This window comes from Pithys albifrons, chromosome 7 (assembly GCF_047495875.1).
Source record: "Pithys albifrons albifrons isolate INPA30051 chromosome 7, PitAlb_v1, whole genome shotgun sequence".
Lineage (NCBI taxonomy): Eukaryota > Metazoa > Chordata > Aves > Passeriformes > Thamnophilidae > Pithys > Pithys albifrons.
Window position 1 is genome coordinate 37,559,670 of NC_092464.1, and position 20,071 is coordinate 37,579,740.

Here is a 20,071-nt window from a genome sequence, read left to right on the forward strand (position 1 = left end):
TAAATATTAAGAGCCAGAAATACAAAATCAACAAGAAGTAATTTTGCACATTCTAATCTTCAACCTTATCTTTTACAGGTTTTTTCAGGTATTGAAAATCAGTTTCCTCATCATGATTTTTGGGGAGATGCTAACACCGGCCTCTACCTCTATAGATAGAAAGATCTCCTTGCTCTGTCCCTGGAAACCAATACATCTGCTCTAAAATGAACTTTGTTCATTTGACAGAACTAATTAAAAATGCATCATTATTAAACACATTATTCTTTGGAATAATCATTGTAGTGAAACAGAGATTAGGGAGAAATAATGCAGAAATATCTGAATGTGCTGTGACTTTTATCCAGTGCTATTTTTATAAAACTCAATTGGAATAATTTTACCTAAAGTGTCCAGAAATTACTGACCTTTAACAAAATTTTTACCTTTGTTACAATTTGATGTGTATTAGTTTTGTCCACAATGTCTCGGTCAACATATTTACAATTGCTGTAGTTTTTTAAATATAACTGTGAACAGAATAAATTCTCTTAAATAATAAATTCATACATTTGCTCTTAGAACACATGGCTTTTGAGTCATAGTGAAGATTATTTTCCCAACTCTTCTTGCAAAAATTTGTCTTAGATACAGCCCACGGGTTAGTGCAAGGTAATATGTTGCCCTGGTTGAATCACCTAGAATCACACTGCAATACAGTACAAAGGAAACCTTTAATTTTCTATCAGTTGGAATATATTGAGGGAACCATAAAAATCACAGAACACAACTTGCAGCTCTAAAGCCTCAAAAAACGTCACTGAATTCACACATTGGGAAGTCAAACAGAAATGAAATATGAAAAACTGCACCAAGGCTCTGTGTACACAAAGCATTTAAACAAAAGTTAACAAAAGGATTGGAAAACTCCAGAGTTGTGTCTGTGTCACAGTGATTAAATCTTGTAGGGGCTTCCTATGAATATTGTGATGAAAACCAAGCACCTACAAGCAGAATTTACAGCTCTGCTCACTAATTAATCATCTAAAGCTTCAGAGGGATAATGAAATACTTCCAGTTAGTTAATTTCAAACCAAAACTTGAAAGAAAATCTTTAGTTAGAAATATATTGGCAAAAAACCCCTAAACCTTGATTCATCAGTCTTTTTTATTCAAGACTTATTTAGAAGACTGCCCAAGAGCAACATTAATTCCATTAATTTAACTGACAAAGGAAAATATTCTACTGAAAGTAGAGGAATGTAAGTGGGTATCTACAGTAGATTCAAAATACAGGGTACACAGTATTTCAAGCTGAACAAACATAACAGATCTCATATATATATACATATTTACACATATGCACACACAAATCCAGTAATTTTTTGATTTATCTTTTTCCCTGAATTGAGTTTAAATCTTTCATCTAAAATTTTCTATTGAAGGAGAAAAATATGGGTTTTTTTTTAAATAATTCTATCCAAAGCTTTTGTAAGTGTGCTGCAACAAAGGCAAAGGATTCTTTCCTCCCATGTTATATGAGCAGAAGAGACACTTTAGAGAATTTCATTGGAGGTAGCAAAATCCTAGCATAATAAATTCACCTGAAATTAGCCCTACATTTATCTTTCTGTCATGATTCCACTTGGGACAATCACAGTCTGCTCCCTGTGTGCTTCCAAGTGCACACGGAGAGTTCCAGAAGGATGGAGGGGTAAGGCCACAACAGTGCAGAACAACATTCAATCACAGCAGGAAAGAAGCTGCTTTCATCAAGCAGCATTTCCACCACCTGCTCCATGAAGATACAAGAAAGCAAATTCTTTCTATTTGATGTAAGACAGCTACTATTAATGCTACAATAATAATGTACAAGAGGGTCCAGTTTGCAGATTTCACATAACAAGCTAGTAAATGACAAGCTCCTAGAGCAATGGCAAAAGAGGAATCATAACAATCATGTGAGGAAAAGGTAACAATGAAATTTTAAGCTGGTATTACACATGCATTTCTAGTATTTAAGATATCAGAACTTTAATTTTAGAACTCATTAATTTGTCTGGCAACATTCTCCGACTCTTACTAGGGTATTTAAAGTGATATCCTTCCTGAAATTCTGTATGCTTAAGATGACATTAGGAAGGAACTTTCTTTTAAATTAATTTGAAAGCCTAGAAGTAATATTTCTCATTGTTAATAATGAACAATTTCCATTTGTTTTATACCAAGTTCACCATTGTAGGTGAAGAGTTAACAGATTTTAGTATTACTTGTTTTATATTGATTATTCTTTTTGGACTTCATATATATTCATTGAGATTTCCATAATGATCCTCGAGTGTTTTTCATTTATGACTCTTCCTCTTCCCAAGAAACTGCATTGGTCACAGATGAACAGTTAAGGCTCTGAAAACCCTCACAAACTTTTCTGGTTACCCAGCCTGTTTTTTTAAGTAATGAGCACATACACCTCTAGATATCTATTCTTTTTTCTTGTTGTGAAAGCTGAAAACTAGTAACTAAGTTATAAGCTTGTATAAAAAATATGAGCCCTCTGACACACAACTGGGCACTTCTTAGCCCATTGGTTTTTATGAAGTCTCTTGCATGACAACACTTTAGATCCCACACCCATGGGTATGTAGTTTCCTTACTATTTTACTGTAAAGCACTTTCTCACATGAATTTTTAAACATGTCAAATATTTTGCCACGACCAGATCTCTGTTGACAAGAACTATGGAACATTAGAAGTAAGGCAAAATGCCATTCTATTACAATAATCTTTAAAAGGTCTTGAATAGCTGAAACATTTATATTTAGTACTTCAAAAATGTCCTTCCTTTATAGGAGAAAAAAATAAATTAAAAATGTAAATTGTAATATAAGATAAATATTTCCATTCAATTTACAAACATGCTGTATCCTCTTTTATTCCTATGGATATCAGTTCCTACTAATGGTGATAATGTACATGTATGTGGTGAACTCATCATTCAAAAGACTATATCCAGTGAATTCCAGTTCAATAAAAACACATTATTGAAAATATTTATTGTATTCAGCATCAGAATTATGACTGATGTCAATTGAAATAAATGCAATGCCCAGAGACTAGAATCAGAAATGGGTTTTCATGTTTGATTCATGCTATCTTGAGCAGTATATTCCACATATTTTCTTTGCAATCACAAAGCTCTTTTATCTCATGTTTCGTACACACTTTCTTCCATATTTCTTCAAACCTTTCACCTGAAATGTCCATGCCAATGTTGTGGAGAATTTGTGCAATCTACAAAAATAATACAAAATAATATCATTCATGTAATTCTGGTCAGCATTTTGTTAAACTATATAGAGTCTGACTTTTACATATATCAGTAATCTTTATTTGAAAAAGAATATTTTCCCACCCTTAAATTAAAACTACAGACCACATCCTGTATCCTTAACCAAAGAAGTTACAATTTAAGTAAATTCAAATCTTATTGTGATGAAAACTGTACAAAACTGTCTGTAATTAATAAAGTAATGTTGGTACACTACTTCAACATTGGAAAAATCAAACACAGAAGACTCAGGAAAAAGGAAATGTTTTTTTTAAAAGCCCTAAGTCAAGTTCTGTTTATCCAATGTATTTTTCTGTTTTGTTGTTACCAACATAAATCATACTATATATTGGCTGAATTTCACGGTAAGAATGCTATACACAAGATCATCACGTGGTACAGATATCATCTTTAGGCCTTGCTATAATTTTACACTGAAGTAATTTAACAAAAGGTCTTTATTCCATATTTTCTCACTTGAATGCTTCCTGCTGCATGCCTCATTACACTCACCTGTTGACTCATTAGAGGAAGGTAACTTTAGAAGAATATGTGACTTGTGCTTCTGTTAGTATTAGCAAATATTTGGCTTCTGTTTCATATGTGTGTGTGTGCATGTGTATTATATTTATGCTATAGTGTGTTATATTTATGCGAGCTTTGATAAAGATCTTTAGTGCAGTCAAATCAACCTTGTTGGTCATCTTTCTCTAAAACTATCTTTTGTATAAATATAGGCTTGATCCCCAGTACAGCAAAACTTCAGCTTTATCTCAGCCAGTAAATCTATGAGTTTATGCCAGCTGAAATTGCAGGAGGAAAACAGGGACTGAATTTTGTTTCTTTAAGCATAAGCGTTGTTTCAGTTAAAACAGTAGTATTTAAATCAGTAGCCCATGAGTAAATCAGTAGTAGTTAAATCAGTAGCCCATGAGTAAAAAAATCAAATATCATAATTAAAACATGGCTAACTTTGCCATTAAACCATGTTGCTTGACACCTTGCTCAGAAACTGAATATTCTGGATCTCAATAAAATTAGTATCTACCGTCTTGATGAAAAATTTAGAATATGAAGAGTACATATTTTTCAGATAGTTAAAAGGATGTAAAGAAAGATGGTAATCCTGCAACAATGAATTTTACAACCTGTTTATCTGATAACTTGACTTTCTACTTCCACATGGCTAGCGGAACAATTATCTTGGAAGAACATGCTGAAGAAATTCACTATACCTCTGCCTTTGGTCTCTTTTTTAAGAGCTCTCTCTCATGCACTCCCTTTTGACTGAAGACAGAAGGGAACAATGATGCAAAACCACTGCCCTGGTCACCATAATTAGTTGTGTCACTGAGGCGGCGAATTCGAGGAGCAGGAATATCTGAACGAATAGTTGGAATACCACACATTGGATAACCTGTGGAAATCAAACAGCAGGCAGCATGGCAAAGCCTGTAGGTAAAGACAGTGCCAGGGAGGATAAAACATTTTGTTTGAAATAAAGAGAAATGTGATGCTTCTTCTCACATAGGTTCAATAATAAGTAATATATTTCCTTTCTTGTATCTTTTTTTGCATTTTTAGAAATCTTTGCTTCAGCTACATCATGAAGTATGAAAAAAACGGAATCTTGCAGGAATATTCAATTACCTATCCAGTATTTTCAGCTGAAAGTATTTTAGGTGTTTCCAAGAAGATACGATTCTCCTAAAATTACTAGCATAATTTCTTAAAGACATCTAGATTAACTTTCATGTTTTGAATGGATTAACCATTTCAACTTCCAAGCCACAACCTTAAACAAACTTAGTTTAGATAAATTAATTCACTGTTGTAGATTAGTAGAATCTATAGCAATACTTTTTAACTTTGCTCCTGATTTTGTCTTAAATAATGCCGAGAAGTGAGAAGCACAGTCCACTGTACTTACAGGACATTGGGAGACCACCTACTACAGCATTGTACTGAGATGATGTTGTTTGATAACTTGCAAATACACGGTCTGTTTCTTTTGTAAGCATTTTTGTTGTCTTTTCTGGGCTTTCTGGTTCTTTTAACATGAGATCTTCCTGCTTTGGCAGTGGCTTATCTTTTCTCTCTGTGTCTTCAGGAACAAGACAGGCACCTAATTTTTTCCCTATAAACAAAAGTTATGGTATGGCCAGGATACACTATCAACACATATAGACTAAGAGGTAAAAAACAGTGCTTGAAGAACTGTAAAGTAGGTCACATAATTCATCTGCATTTCTCATAATAATTCTAAGAAATGTTTTACTCTCTCCTGACCTATAGTATTAAGGAAACTTCCTAGTGACAATCTCAACATGCAACAAAGAACTCTAGGATTCTGAAATGCATCTGTTCCTGAGGCTCTGCTAGTGGTAAGCAAGGTAAGTGCACTCTCTAAATCCTAGCCTTCTAGAGAAGCACTTATTTTCAACACAATTACCCTTCAACAGCTAGTCTAAGAACAAGATCATCCTCACAAATTCTCAGTATTAAGGCATCTACCTTTTGTAATTATTTTTTCTTCAAACTCTTTAACAGCCATTTTGTCTTTCCAGTTCAGAAAGTTTGCAAACTCCAGGTAATTAATCAGACCATCTTTATCCAAATCACAACAGTCAAATAAGGAATCCAGGAGCTCATCATCTAAATTCAGATTAAGCTGAAAACATGACTTTCGCAGGTTGTCCTTGTCTATCACTCCATCACCATTCTATTAGAAATAAAATAAAACAGTTATTACATTCTATGATTCTATAACAGCCATGATAAAATGACCCTGCTAAAAGGAACATATACGCATGTTTATACAGATACCTATACACAAATAGCACGAGACACACCATTTCAAGGAGCATAACATTGCTGAGTACAAAAATAAACTCTGAGTAATTTAGAAATTAGAAAACTGAATATAAAAATGTCAAAAAGTAATTTTCAACTTAAATAACAAAGTGATTTGAGAGTAAAAGTATGACAGGGTATTGTGACAAGGTAACAATCTAATGACAAACACTGCAGAAAAGCCAAGATGTTTTTGAAAGTAAGATATCAATCATTCCAACCATTCTGTATACATTACAATTAATGTAACATATGAAATGTCAATTAGAATTTTTTAACAGAGAGAAAAAAAAAGGTCTGAAATTCTGATGCCTGGCAGCTCAGTCAAAAAGTACAGCTTGGAAGAAAATATGAACATAATCCCTTCACAACCGTTTTCCCTTTAAGAAGAAATGCCAAATTTTGATGTGCAAAAATTGCTAAGATTACTCCTGCTCACATGTCCCTTGCTTGCTCTAACATGGGTCTTTCAAATACTATTGTGAAATGCTTCAAATACTATTTTGTTTAATTCAATATCATCTCACAGCAGATTAAATGCAACATAATTATGAATTTAACTTGTTTTTATATGCTTCACCTATAGTTACTTTGCCATGCTTATGTTTCTTTACATCGGTATCCCCATAGCAGAGGAGCACTAATGTCATGCATTCCTTGACATTTCTAGTTTTTCAGAGTGCTAACCTTGTCATAATGTCTGAATGCTTCTAGTAACACATCAAATTTCTCAAACTTATCTTTCTTCAAACTTTGCCGAACTGCAGTCAAGACAGCTTTTTCTCTGTCCTTGCCACGGAGGAACTCACATGGAACACGGGTATGAAGAAGATCATAAACTATGAAAAATGAACAGTTCCTCAATTAGTTGTGCATACACAGAAAAGACATTTAAAAATATGTTTGCATTCTTAAGGAAAAGAATTTAAGTTTCAAGAGGCTGATTTTCAGCACAGCTAAACATCTGACACAGCCATTTCATTACAAAATCAATGATCTGCATAATGACTTCTCTAACCATATAGTTAATATCAAATATTTTGAAACATCACAATGTAGATTCATAAATCTACCCACTGCTTCCAAAATTTTCTGACAGCAGTAGGAGTTACTTAATGTCCAGATAATTGAGAAAAAAATACCAACATAAATTATTAATCTACCGCTTTCAGTCCTCCAGATATTTACAAGACACAATGTAACATTTCAGATAATTATAGTTCTGTGGTTTCTAGAAATACAATGTACTGTTTTTATGTTACTGTTCCAATTTTCTGTGTATCCTAAATTCAATAATATTTTTAATCTCTTTGGCATACTGAGCTACAATCTTTATCCAAATCCCCAAGACCCTGAGGTCACTCCCTAGAGTGCAAGTTAACGCAAAGTTTTTTAGTAACAAACATGAGTAGTTCACCTAATCCACTTCTAAAAGCAGTGTATGTGTATTATTTTCTACTTGTTAATAATGAATTATTTGGTTCAGTTCCTTCTGCTCTTATAGGACAATCACACCTACACATTTAAAATATCTAAATTTATTACACTAGATAGTAATACATGTATAAAACCTTATGTGCTCTTTGAACAAGATTTGTCTGGTCTTGAATAATTTAATAATTCTGAGCCACTTACATTTTTTTGCTTCCTAACTACTGACTGTATTCCCTATTTATTAAGCATAATGTTAAAACAACATCAATCCCAACACTATTTGAGTTGACTAGCTTTCAGAATTTTGTCATAATGATTAACTCTTTTGTCATTTATTTTAACTCTGCTTTCTGTCTCCCTGCAACCATCGGAAACTTATTATTCTTATTTATTGCTTGTTATTTTCTTTTTTTAGAGAAGTGCTGGGAAAATTGTTGAGAGGGAAGACACATCATTGATTTCAATAGTCATTTTAATTTGTCACAGTTTTCTGCCATTTACCATTTTGTTACATTCAGACAGCGAGGCTTTAAAAAGGAAAACAAAAACCACCAACATAATAATTCAAACACACTAAAGTTTCTTTATTTCTGACATTTATTTTTTTTCTCCACTAGCAGCTTCAATTCTCAAATTTTCCCTCAAAAAATTTACTTTTAATAAATTTTTGTACCTTAGCTCTAAGGCAGATAGGAAAACTATATACTACAAAACCAACAGCAATTACTTCAGCATAGTTTCATCACCAAGATAAGATTTTATTCTGTCCTTGAACTTACTATGTTCATCTGAAGAGTTTACAAGTCCAAACGTATGGTCTGGGGGAACATTCATAGTTTCTGCCATACTGTCAATAAGGACATTTCTTTGTTAATTGTCAAACAGTTTATTAATAGCCAAAATGACAGCTCTGCTACTATCATAAAAAAAAAGTGCTAATTGTTATATAATTAGGGATGATACACATAAATGCATGTGATACACCTGGAATTTGTTTATCAGTACTTTGCTTCAAAGTTACCATTCCAGAAAAGCATCCCTTTACAAAGCTGATTAGAACATTAGCTGTTTGGATATTTATGCTTATTAAAAGGAAAAAAAAATAAATTCTATGATACTTTTTTCCCTAAGACTGACAGAAATCTGCAAGAAAAGTCCCTATAGTATAGACAAATAATAGGAATGTTTAGGACAAGATCACCAACTGAAATGTCTCTGCATAAATTACTTTTGCCTAAAGAGGAAAAATTGAATCACCTCTCTGCTTTCCACGTACAATTTTGTGTCTATCAAAACCAGCAACCAAGTCAATATACATCTGTAAAACTTGCTTCACTACAATTTACCAGAAACTGAAGATGCTGTTGGTGACATTAAAAAACTGCTTGTTATATTTTTTAATTTGAAAAAGTTGCAATGTTCATTTTATGTTTAATAATTAAATAATTAAAACTGATACATTAATCAAAAATCTCCATCAAAATTGAAAAGATAATCAGTGCTTTGTTCTAGAACACAAAACAAATGAACACCAAACCCCACACAGAGATGGAAGCACTGTAATCTAAAAACCATTGTGTCTATTTTTCTTTTATCATTTTCATATCACACATAGCATGTAAAATCCACTAAATAAGATTAGGTTAGCTTGTATCTGTCCTGTAACATTACTGCTGCATTTGAGCTTGCTATGCAACTCACCCCTTACTGATTACACTGCCTCATATTGCTCATGCTCCAGGTCTGTCTCAGCTGGGACACAGTGAAGCAGAGAGGAGAAACAGACTCATATTTCTGTTACATGTAATTATGAGCACAGTTCTGCAGATCAACTTAAGCCTTGGATCTTGAGTTTAAAATTAAATTTTGCTACCCAACGCTGTTGTTTGTGAGCCTACAGACACAGTTTTGCAGAAATCTAGAGCATACAGCCTTCTGTACACTCAGGAGCCTTAGAGTTGTAGCACACCTGCATCCTGACCACACTATACCTTAAGATTTCTATGGCACTTCATAAACACTGTTCTGTAAAATTACAAAGCTGTTCCAGAGCACCTGAGGTTTATGAAGCATTCTAATGATTCAAATGAGATTGCCACCTGCTGCTAGATAATAACACAATTTAGTTCCACATCCTTTTCCAAGGAAGTAATGAAGTGAGATTATAGGTGATATAACAAAGATGACCAAATATAGTGTCAGAGTAAGCAAAATCATCAAATCTCAGAACATTAGGTGAGACATTTCAGTTCTTTCAAACCTTTCTAACTCCAAAAGACCTGGGGAGCAGGGGGCCGGGGCAGGTAGGGGACATCTTACAGTGTGCTTGTAATTTGCTTAGTATAAATTTGGTAGATTCAGATATAATTTGGTAGATTCAGATATAGACACTTAAACAGTAAGACTTAACTTCACCACACAGTCACAGCACAGACTTCATTAGTAACTTGTGTACTTAGCCTAATTAAGGCAAGTAGAAGGTCCCTTTCTCTAACTGAGGGCTGCACTGGAAGCATTGAGCACAGTTATAATTTTTCCCAAGACAAAAAAATACATTGGAGAAGTGGCAAACGTAAATGAATTCTGTTCTTGGAAAGTATCTTGGATTACTTACGGATCCAGGACTTTTCCGAGCTGAGGTTGAAATTTTTCCTTGAAATCATCACTTTGTTTTGATACAAGGTTAGCTGCTCTCTTCCTACAAATTATGAAAATAACTCCTACACATATTTGTTTAAAAATATTCTAGAATTTTTTCAATAATATTTTCTATTATTATACGTTAAAAGAAAGTGGCAACTCCTCCGCAAGACAAACTTAGTAATTGAAAAAATCTTCCTATTTAAAATCAAAGAACTTTATGTAATGCATAAGATATGCCAAGTGCTGTTATACTATGGTAAAAGTGATTTGGATAAACAGTTCTGAAAAATCACACCTTGCATTTTCTGTTGAGTTCAATACCGCTAAGTATGGGATGGTGAGATGGTGAGATGTACAATTCAAATATGAAGACTCACTCTTCTTGAGAATTCAAACCACTAATTTACTAGTTAGTTCATTGCAACTTACGACTCCAAATCAAAGACCCATTTTAAGGTCTTGGCTGTAATTCGCCCATCTTCAAAGTGAGGAGTTTCCATTCCATATACAAAAGACTTGTTGAAGTGCATATTATACTTCCTATTGACTGCTTCTCCTGCAGAAAAAGCAAGCATTTCAACCTGTATAAAACACCTCAGGAAGAAAAATGTACCAAGTAGCTTTATCCTTAAGATAAAACAATGAAGAAACAAAAGCAAATAACTAACAACCCTGTTCAATTAAAGATAATTTATGTTTATTGAGTAGTTAGGAATAAACTCATTGTCAAAAGTGAAGATAAAAGGCAAAATATAAAGCAAAAAGTGCTTCAGCGGTAAATAGTTGGATGTTCTTTTATGTCTTATTAAAGCAGAATGAATGAAACCAGGTAGCCTAAGTGGTGAGGGTCACTTTATAATGTCTGTATCTGAGCAGAGACGTGTACTGTTTGATTTACTATTTGTCTTTAAAATTGCAAAAAGTGAAAAAGTGTTTTTGAGGTGCTGCACTTTCAGATATACTCTCGCTATGTCTTTTTGTCACAGAAAAAACCTGTCATTCTATTTCTTCAAGGTCTTTTCAATCACTTTTTGAAAAGAATGACAACTGGAAGTTTTAAAAATATTATACACTGAATGCTTTCTAATAAGGGCTTCACCTGGCTGTATGGCAGGATAGAATTTTTATGCTATTGCTGGGGCACAGGGTTGACATTTTTTTCTCTTTTTGTGGCTTGGCCTTTCCATGATTTTGTAGATGGAAGGTTCAAAGGAGACAGAAACGTATAATGATTAATTCAACCAAAGCACCCAAGAAAGTCAGGGAAGAGGGGGAATAAAATTACAAGTTTGGCCAATCTATATGAATACTACTTGTAGTGGAATTTCTCAGTGATACAATACTATAATTTTGCCTCCATAACTGTCTCCACATAAAATTTACATTATTACAACTGAAAGAGCTGTATTACAGTTTCTTACATGTTTGGCCTGCACCTGCAAAACTCTGGCTACTAGCACAATAAGGAACTCTATTATAATAGTAATCTTACAGAGCAGCAATTTAAGTCTTTCAGCCTAAGTGGAAATGATGAAACTGATTAAAATAGAAGTGGCTGCAGAAGTAAAACATGTACATTGTTTTAGAGTGCTATTTGTCTCTCTGTTCCTGTGCAGACCTGTGAAATAAAGGGTAACCAGCCTTGGGCAGACAACATCACATGAGCACAGCCCCCAAAGGCCAAAGCAGTGCAGGCACAGCCCACTGGAAGGGCAGAGACAGAGGCTGTGAAACAGACTCAGGTAGGATGCTGTAGGCTGAGGAAAATTGCATTCCAGATTGACACTCAGCAGCCTGAAATTCTTTGTAACCAGAGCTTGATGCCGAGCTCCTCATCAGAAAGTCTGGCTGCTCTGAAATTCTGTTTGGATCCTAAGAAAAGAGAGGAACCAGAGCTGAAAGTACTGTAATGGTCTGGGCTCACAGTCTGTGTCTTTAAGGCTGAGATTGCTTTCAGTGGCATGGACAATGCCAAACTCGGTAAGCCACCAGAGCATCTATGAGTTTCTAGTTGGAAATATTCAGCTTTTCAAACAGCATTCAAAAGAAATCAGGCTTCCAATTCCTTCATTAAGTTCTTTACATCATTTAAAATGCCCACCATGAAGTGATCTACAGTTCTAGAAACAGATCATGCTCTCTCAGATGCATATTTTTTCATATAATTACCTTTAAAAATACTTTATATTGTATTAATACAGTGGTAAAATGAATAGTTTATGTCTCAAAAAATAGCGTATGTCTCAAAAAATAGTATGTGTTGAACACATGTAGAGGAACTTTTTATGGGGTTTCCTATTAGCCTCTGAACTTACCGACGTCATAATCCTCATGTGACACAACATACAAATCATGTCCTTCTCTGGCTTCTTTATCCACTTCCTCAAAGGTTTTTGGTGGATTTACAAGCAGTCCAGCTGGTATATCTGGAAAGAAATGAATGTATGGTTGGGGGAAGTAAGGGAGGCAGGTGTTTTGTTTGGCTGGTTCTTAATTTTACAGTATCTTGTTAGAAAAGCTGTTAATACTGTGGAAGAATTATAATTCTTACCATATTTCTAGGCAATCTATAGTCAACCTATAGTTGATCTAAAAACATAATGACATGAGACTAGGGAAAAAATCACAAAACCCAAGATGAACAAAACTTTTGCAAGAGAGCTATGTGTGCAACACGTATGACTTCCTCTAGTCCATGGAGGAAAAATGCACAGAAGTTCCTTTCATTAGACCTATTAGAATTGTTGGATAAAGGAAGGTAAATTGACAGCTACGTAAACAGTTCTCCTGGGAAATCTATAAATACAGATCAGGGAACAGCCAAAAGCCCTACCAGTTACTGTGTATTCTTGGTTGCTCGTTTCTTCATTATAACTGAAAAATACATTTTTAGGTCTTTCAATAACTGTTATAACAATTTTTCTGTTGAAATGGAATTGCTGGAAGCACAGAGTATGTACTAGATAATAAATTGCAGATCATCTTGTATTTACAAGAAATGTGTTTTAATGGTACCTTTGATGGTTTTTATTCCAAATGTAGTATTAATTATATCCAAACCCTCAGGTAACATAGAAGAATGTTCATGTGTTCTACCCAAACGTTGCTCACGATTACTATAGTAGATTGCTTCTTTCATGTCTTGTATCTTTTCTTGAAAATTAGTTTTAGGACTTGGACATATCAGTGAAGCTACCTAAAGACAGGACAAACAAGAGGCAGGAAAACCAGCAAAATTAGGTCATTCACACACCAATATGACTACCCACACACATATACAAGAACAAAAGTTTGCTCAAGTGTTCTAATGAGATCTTACAAGGTTACACCGATATAATTTTATCCACCAAGTTGCAAAACAAAACTGTATCTTGAGAGAAAGCCACTAATAATCAATGCTATGCTTGATGTCTTAAAATCTAGGATTATATAGATTTTAAGTATAAGTCTTTTAGCACTTTTAGTGTTACTTTAGCTGACTACTTTTGTATTAGATTTCTGAAATATTGTTTAATGTTCCTCATCAAGAATTCCAGTGAATAAAGACTGTAGCAAGGCAAAGAACATCTTATCTGAATAAAATGTTCTTAGAGTAATACACAAAAGGCACAAGATTCTCTCTATATAAGAGAGTCTAAACTATCAGAGAAGTCCCTGAATTCTTGAAAATGCTCCAAGCAGGACACCGAGACTTGAGGAAGACTTTCATGGGAAGGAGATATGGGGTCTTTGTGACCCTTGACTCAAATCTGAGAGTCTATGGGAGGTTCTGAGGATAGACAATTTTCAGGCAAGGTGTATCCCCATGAGGTAATAGTTAGATATTATAATGAGATTATACCAGAAGTTTGTAAAACCTGTGTGTGTTGGTATCTTTGTGCACCTAAGATGTCTTATTAAAGAGCTGTTTTTTACCTTTCTATACTAACATTGGCCAGAGAATTATTTCTTCAATTTTAGGCAACATGCTAAATCTCTAGCTAAATAAAATATTTATTTTGAACTTTTTCTTTATGCTACTTTTTCAAATTGTTAATTTATACATTTTCTGACGGCAATCTTTCTTTTCATAGCACATTTAGAAACTAGAGTCAAATTATATGAGCAAATATGACCAAAACAAGTGATTTGCTTTTTCAGGCTACCCATCAAAGTAATGGGGACTCTAGAGAAGGGTTATTATTAGACTTTCATTGAACGTTATATAAAGAAATATTGAAAAAAGTAATAGCAAATACAATTGATCCAAAAGCACACTTAGCAAACTCACCAGGGTTACAACTCTTCCTCCAGTTAATATGCAATTAATAATGCAAAGTGTTCAGCAGACAGTACAGGTTAAACGCATCAATCGTAAACATAAATATAAAACTTTTGAGGAGTGACAGCAAAACCTGGTTTTCTTTCGTTTAGGATATGCCTAATAAATGTCCTACTCAACATCCTCTAATATCAGGCCTTACTTCCTTCAAAAAAGTGCGTTTTTACTAATACAACTGTTATTTTTACAAATGTGAACACTATGTGATAAAATCACCAATGATCTCTTCAGTTGTTTGACTACAGATTACAAAAATAATCTCTGAAGAATACACACAAAATAGTCTGACATGCCCAAACCATCCTTTTTTAGCTAACAAAATAATTTTCAACCCAAAGGTAAGGAAGAATACATAATAATTACACTAAAGTTTAAGCATGTTCTCAGATAGCAGTTTTCTTGCTAGGAGCTCAACTGTTTTTTATCTCTATAATCCCTAAGAATAGAGCAGCAAAAATTGTGGGTAGACAACTGTCCATTAACTTAAATCTTAAAACAAATATTTCAACAGTCACTACAAAAATTAAGTCCCTGTAAAAAGTCACCAAACTTCAAGTGTTTTTCAGTTTCCATCAGGCTAAATAAATCATATGATTTGACTTCAGAATTCATGTAATTCGTAACAGATGTGAAATACTGCACTATAAATCACTCAGCTATGTACCTTCATCTCTTATTGTGAAGAAATAAGTTGTTCTTATTAAGAACACTCTTATGTGGTTCATTCTTAAACAAAAGTAAGAGTCACAATCTTACACTGAATGAGGAACATGACTTTATGCCGTGAGTCAAGTGAGTTGCAATGTCAGGATCATCTGCTCTGCCATAGAATATCACTTTAGCACCAGGAGCTGGATCTGTTGTATTTCGAAACTTTCGCACAGTAGTTGGAGTAATGGGCTACATATAAGGCAAAGCAAAAACAACTTTACAGAAGGTGTTCACAAAACCTTAACAAAAATAAAATGTACTTGCAGACATTTTAGTGTGATTCCACAGAGGTAAGAACAAAATATGAGGATGCTTTAGGGCTATACCACATACATATGCTCCAGCAGATGCTGATATTGTGAGCCTGAGGTCAACATACAGCCTAAATTGTATCAAACCAGTGTTTCTAAGTTTCAACCCTTCCCACAGTTAATTTGGGTAACAGCTACTTCATGCATGCTTTATAAAACATAGATGTTACACTTACCAATTTCAGAAACTTTTAACTCCATTCGCAACAATTAGACCATCAATGAAGCAATTTTGGAAATCATTTAAACCACAGTCTGGGGGGATTTTAAATTATGATTTCAAGGAAGAACTCCATTTATGGGATCCATTTGTGTCTCAGCACTCTCTGACTCTTCAGGGGCATCCTTGTAAAGAACAACCTCCATCAGAGTTCATAATAATTGCTAATAATAATTACAATTGTATTACCAGAGGAAAAAAATGTCGAAACCAATTCTATTCAGTCCCAACTGAGCATACATGGTGATTTTGTTAAACAGGTAGAGTGAAAAGGACCTGCCAGTATTGTTTTTCAATCCTGCCAGCTATTCTTTATGATCCCACGTGACAAAAACTAACACTGAAAACAAAAAATAATAGTTTCTAAAGAGAAGGGATGTAGACAAAAAATTAACAAGGCTTCACTGGTTTAGTTTTTTTAAATATTTTCTTTTTTCTGGGCTTGTCTCAAAGCACACTCGCTAATGGGAAATCATTACTAAAGTGTCATAAGGAGCGTTTAAAAGCGACTCACCCTGGGCAACACCTCGGTGAGGCAACTCGCGACCGTGTCACGCGCGGGATGCAGCGCTCCAGCCTACACAGTGCAATCAAAAAAACAAGGCATTACCAAACTCACTGTAATAATTCACACAACTAGACAAACTGCGATCTCACACTACACGCGGGATGTTGTCTAATTGTCCTCGTTTTGATAAAGGAGGAGGGGGAAGCAGCCATGCGCATTTTTGGGGGAAGAGGAAAGGGTCGCAGGGAGATGCGCCCGCTTGTTCCATTCCCGCGGCGGGACCCGGCAGAGAAGGGCGGGCGGCTCCGCGGTAGTGGTGAGACCCCTCCGCCAAAGGCACTCACGTCCGGCGTGCCCGTCCCGCCGAGGCCCGTCGGCGGCTGCCCCTCCATGGCTGCCGCTCCCCCCGCCCGCTCCGTAACGGCGGCCGTGGAGGCAGCGCTCGCGCGAGGCGAGCGGCCCGGACGCCCCTCGCAGCGCTCCTGCATCGCCCCCGGCACCCCCGTCCTGCCCCACACAGCGCTCCGCCATCGCCCCCGGCACCCCCCTCCTGCCCCGCACGGCGCTCCGCAATCGCCTCCGACATCCCACCACCGCCCTGCATCTCCCACCCCTGGGACAAATTCAGGAAATAAATTACACTGGGGCTGTTTTGTAACTGTCATGGTTCAAAAAATTAGTTAAAGCTCAGTCACAGAGATAGCACATTTCTTAAGTCCTTGAAAACCTATCAGCTTCCAGACAGATGGGCATGGTCTTCTTGGGGTTGAAATGAGGTCTTACATGGTCAAAAGTCTGATCAAATATTAAGTCTTTATTATTGTAATAAAAAATACAACCCTTTTCACAAATGTTGTCAGGTGTATAAACATACGAATAAAATATTGTGTGCTGAGACTGTTCCTCCTGAGGAAACTGCAGGTCCCACACACTCACCACCACCGAGGTGGGTGACAGCATCACCTGTGTGTGAGTGCTCATTGTTTGTCTTCAATGAGTCAACACCTCATATATCTGTATTTGCCTTTGAGGAACAGATGTGGAGTATTTCAGAAAAGCAGCTCGAGGAAGACTGAACAAGACTCACTGCTGTTTAGCAGACCCTCAGCTCTCACAAAGACTTTTATTCTCAGATGACATTTAGCAAACTCTCACTTTCTTCTTAGAGAGACATCAAAATTTAATCACATCCTGCTCCATTCTCTATAGTCCTATGACAGCAAGACCAATTTTATAGAAACATACAGGCCTTAATCATAATTAACCAACAAACATTATCAGCTCTTACCATTTTAGTCTCTGCTCTAACATTTGGTCAGGATTTTAAATGAAGGATGCCAAATTAAAATTGAAATCTCAGGACCCTTTCCTACAAAAGGAAGATGAGAGGGCTTGGGCAGTAGAGGTGCCTGACAACATGCTCTGGCTGTCAAGGCCATTGACAGCACACATCATTGCTATGATCGGCTAACTTCCAGCACACGTGAACAGAGCTTGGTCTTCTCCTGCAAGAAGCCTTGTGTTGGTATCAGCCATGATCTAGCTGTGGCCATGCTGTAGGCATGGCTGTACCACAACCCTAATAACATCCATGATCACTTGGGAACTAAAGAAGCTCTTTTAAATTCTTTATGTGTTCAGTTCATTTCCTATTTAAATCATATTTGTTGTTACTTAGAATGCTCCTGCAAAATAGTTGGTAGTTTAATAAATAAAATGCTTGGTTATGTCTTGCCTTGTGATCCATTCATCTGTAAGGTCCAATTTCTATCTAGTAAAGGCTAAACAGTGATTTGAACAAAACTGCAGGTATTAGAAATCTGGGAGGAATTTGATCTCATTAGGAGAAGCAACTGGGTAAGGATAAAGCTGTCAGAAGAAGAGGGAACTATTTATACAGAGGAAGAGCAAAAATCAGACAGCAATAATAGGGCATAGGAAACTAGGATGATTATTATCCTTGTGTTTGTTGCATTTCTAGATGACTACCTGTGTTCAAAGTATTATTGGTTTTGTACATTCTATACATTGCTGATTTATTTTTACATTGTTTTTTCCCCAGTAGGTGGCCACACTTGCTAATTGAAAGAATCCATTCAGCCCCGATGAAGTATGTTGTGTCAAAGGAAGAAAAATAGGACCCAGCCACGTACAGAGAATGCCTATTGCTGAAACAAGTAGAGCAGAAGTCCATGGCCTTCTCTTTTTGCCTCTCTATGGTTGTTTTCAGCAGAAATGGACATCCCTATAAATCATTTTGAAACTTACTAACAATATACATTCTTTCCTATAAATCTTCTCATTTTAGGAATCAGTGTCATATTCATTCTTTCTGATACTGAAAGTTATTTCATCCACAGGAAAAATATTTGTAGGGTGGGAAGGATCTGTAAATTTAAAAGATAAGCTGATGAATTAAAAAAACCCAACTAAACGCAATTTAAAAAAAAAAAAAACCTCTACTTCAGCAAGAATTTGTTATCTCCTATGTTTAAAAAGTGAGAAATCTGTCTGGAAAAAGTTGAACTAAATTTTCCATTCTACAGCAGCAGTTTTTTCCTCAACAATAACTTGACATTTCACTATTTGCTGATATCCAATTCCCACAATCTGGTGCCTTTTTCTGTCTTGTTTAGGCTAAAACTGAGGAATGGAAACTGCCTAAACCCCTGCATTTTACTTTCCTTATGAAGCACAAACACCCCATGTTCTGCAACACAATTCTCACTCTGAGTATGGTGCTGGCATGGGCGGCAGTCAAAGCACTAACTTTGTCAATTCCTTAAGGTCTCTGAAGGTCAGAGAACTCCATGTAAAACACTGCAAATTTTGTGAAACACCTAAGGACATCAGCTATGTTGATGCACTTTCCTGTCACTATTGCCTGGTCACTTTCATGGTTTTTATTGAACTTGTTTACACATATAAAATTTACTCCTTTCTATATGCTGTACCCATTTATATGCTATGATATGACAAAACCGATGTAGGTACAGAGAAAATACAGAAAAGCAGAGATAGAAGACAGAAAAAAAAAAGGATATTTGTAGCAATGCATTCTCAATACATGGAGTTCAAACAGACTAAAGAGATTCTGCACATCCCCTGAAGTCAACTTTCATTTATTATTACAGATCTAGCATTGGATTTAAACAGAAAAGGGCTGAGCAGAGAACTCTGCAGAGAAATTTTAAAATAGGTGGAAATCCGTCTGGTGAAACCAAGACCCACTAACATAAATTCATTAATATCATTCAGCATAGTTTCACTTTTGGTATTTGACATATGACCCATGATGAAATAAAATCTGATCACTGGTAGGGCTATCCATGTGATTTCAGAGCTTTCTTTAAACATCTGTTTGTCAATACTATAACAGAAGAAGCTCATCCTCACAACCAGCATTCACAGAGACTTGCCAAGCCCAAAATACAGTAATGGGAACTTGGTCATTTGATTACTGCCACAGCTCTCTTGGGTCTATTTCACACATTCAGGGTGCATCTTTGCTGTGTGCTGACCCTCTGCATAAGGGTCAACTAGCTGCAAACAATTTGTGAGCTTCACAGAGCAAGAGAAACACACTATAGCTGTTATGACTGTTGTGGTCTACCAGTAAGAAGCATGTAACACAGGCTTCCTAACAGTGCACCGGGGTTGTAGCTCCACTGTTGTAGGACCTGAGTTTCAGAGTGCATCCATCGCATAATCTGAAACAGACTGCCTATATACTTAACAGACAAAAAGCATATGAAATTTCCAT

General features: G+C 35.7%; 1 protein-coding gene across 1 annotated transcript; it reads right to left on the bottom strand.

Moving 5' to 3' along the window:
• Nucleotides 1-3,123: 3,123 nt before the first annotated feature.
• EFHB (EF-hand domain family member B) lies at nt 3,124-16,839 on the bottom strand. Its single transcript, XM_071561255.1, has 13 exons — nt 16,591-16,839; nt 16,315-16,377; nt 15,315-15,458; nt 13,253-13,433; nt 12,553-12,663; nt 10,667-10,793; nt 10,209-10,292; nt 8,374-8,441; nt 6,848-6,999; nt 5,822-6,029; nt 5,238-5,444; nt 4,543-4,724; nt 3,124-3,270 (listed from the first exon to the last, which is right to left on the bottom strand). Exons 1-13 carry the CDS (start codon nt 16,837-16,839, stop codon nt 3,124-3,126), a joined length of 1,923 nt encoding a protein of 640 aa, XP_071417356.1.
• Nucleotides 16,840-20,071: the final 3,232 nt, after the last annotated feature.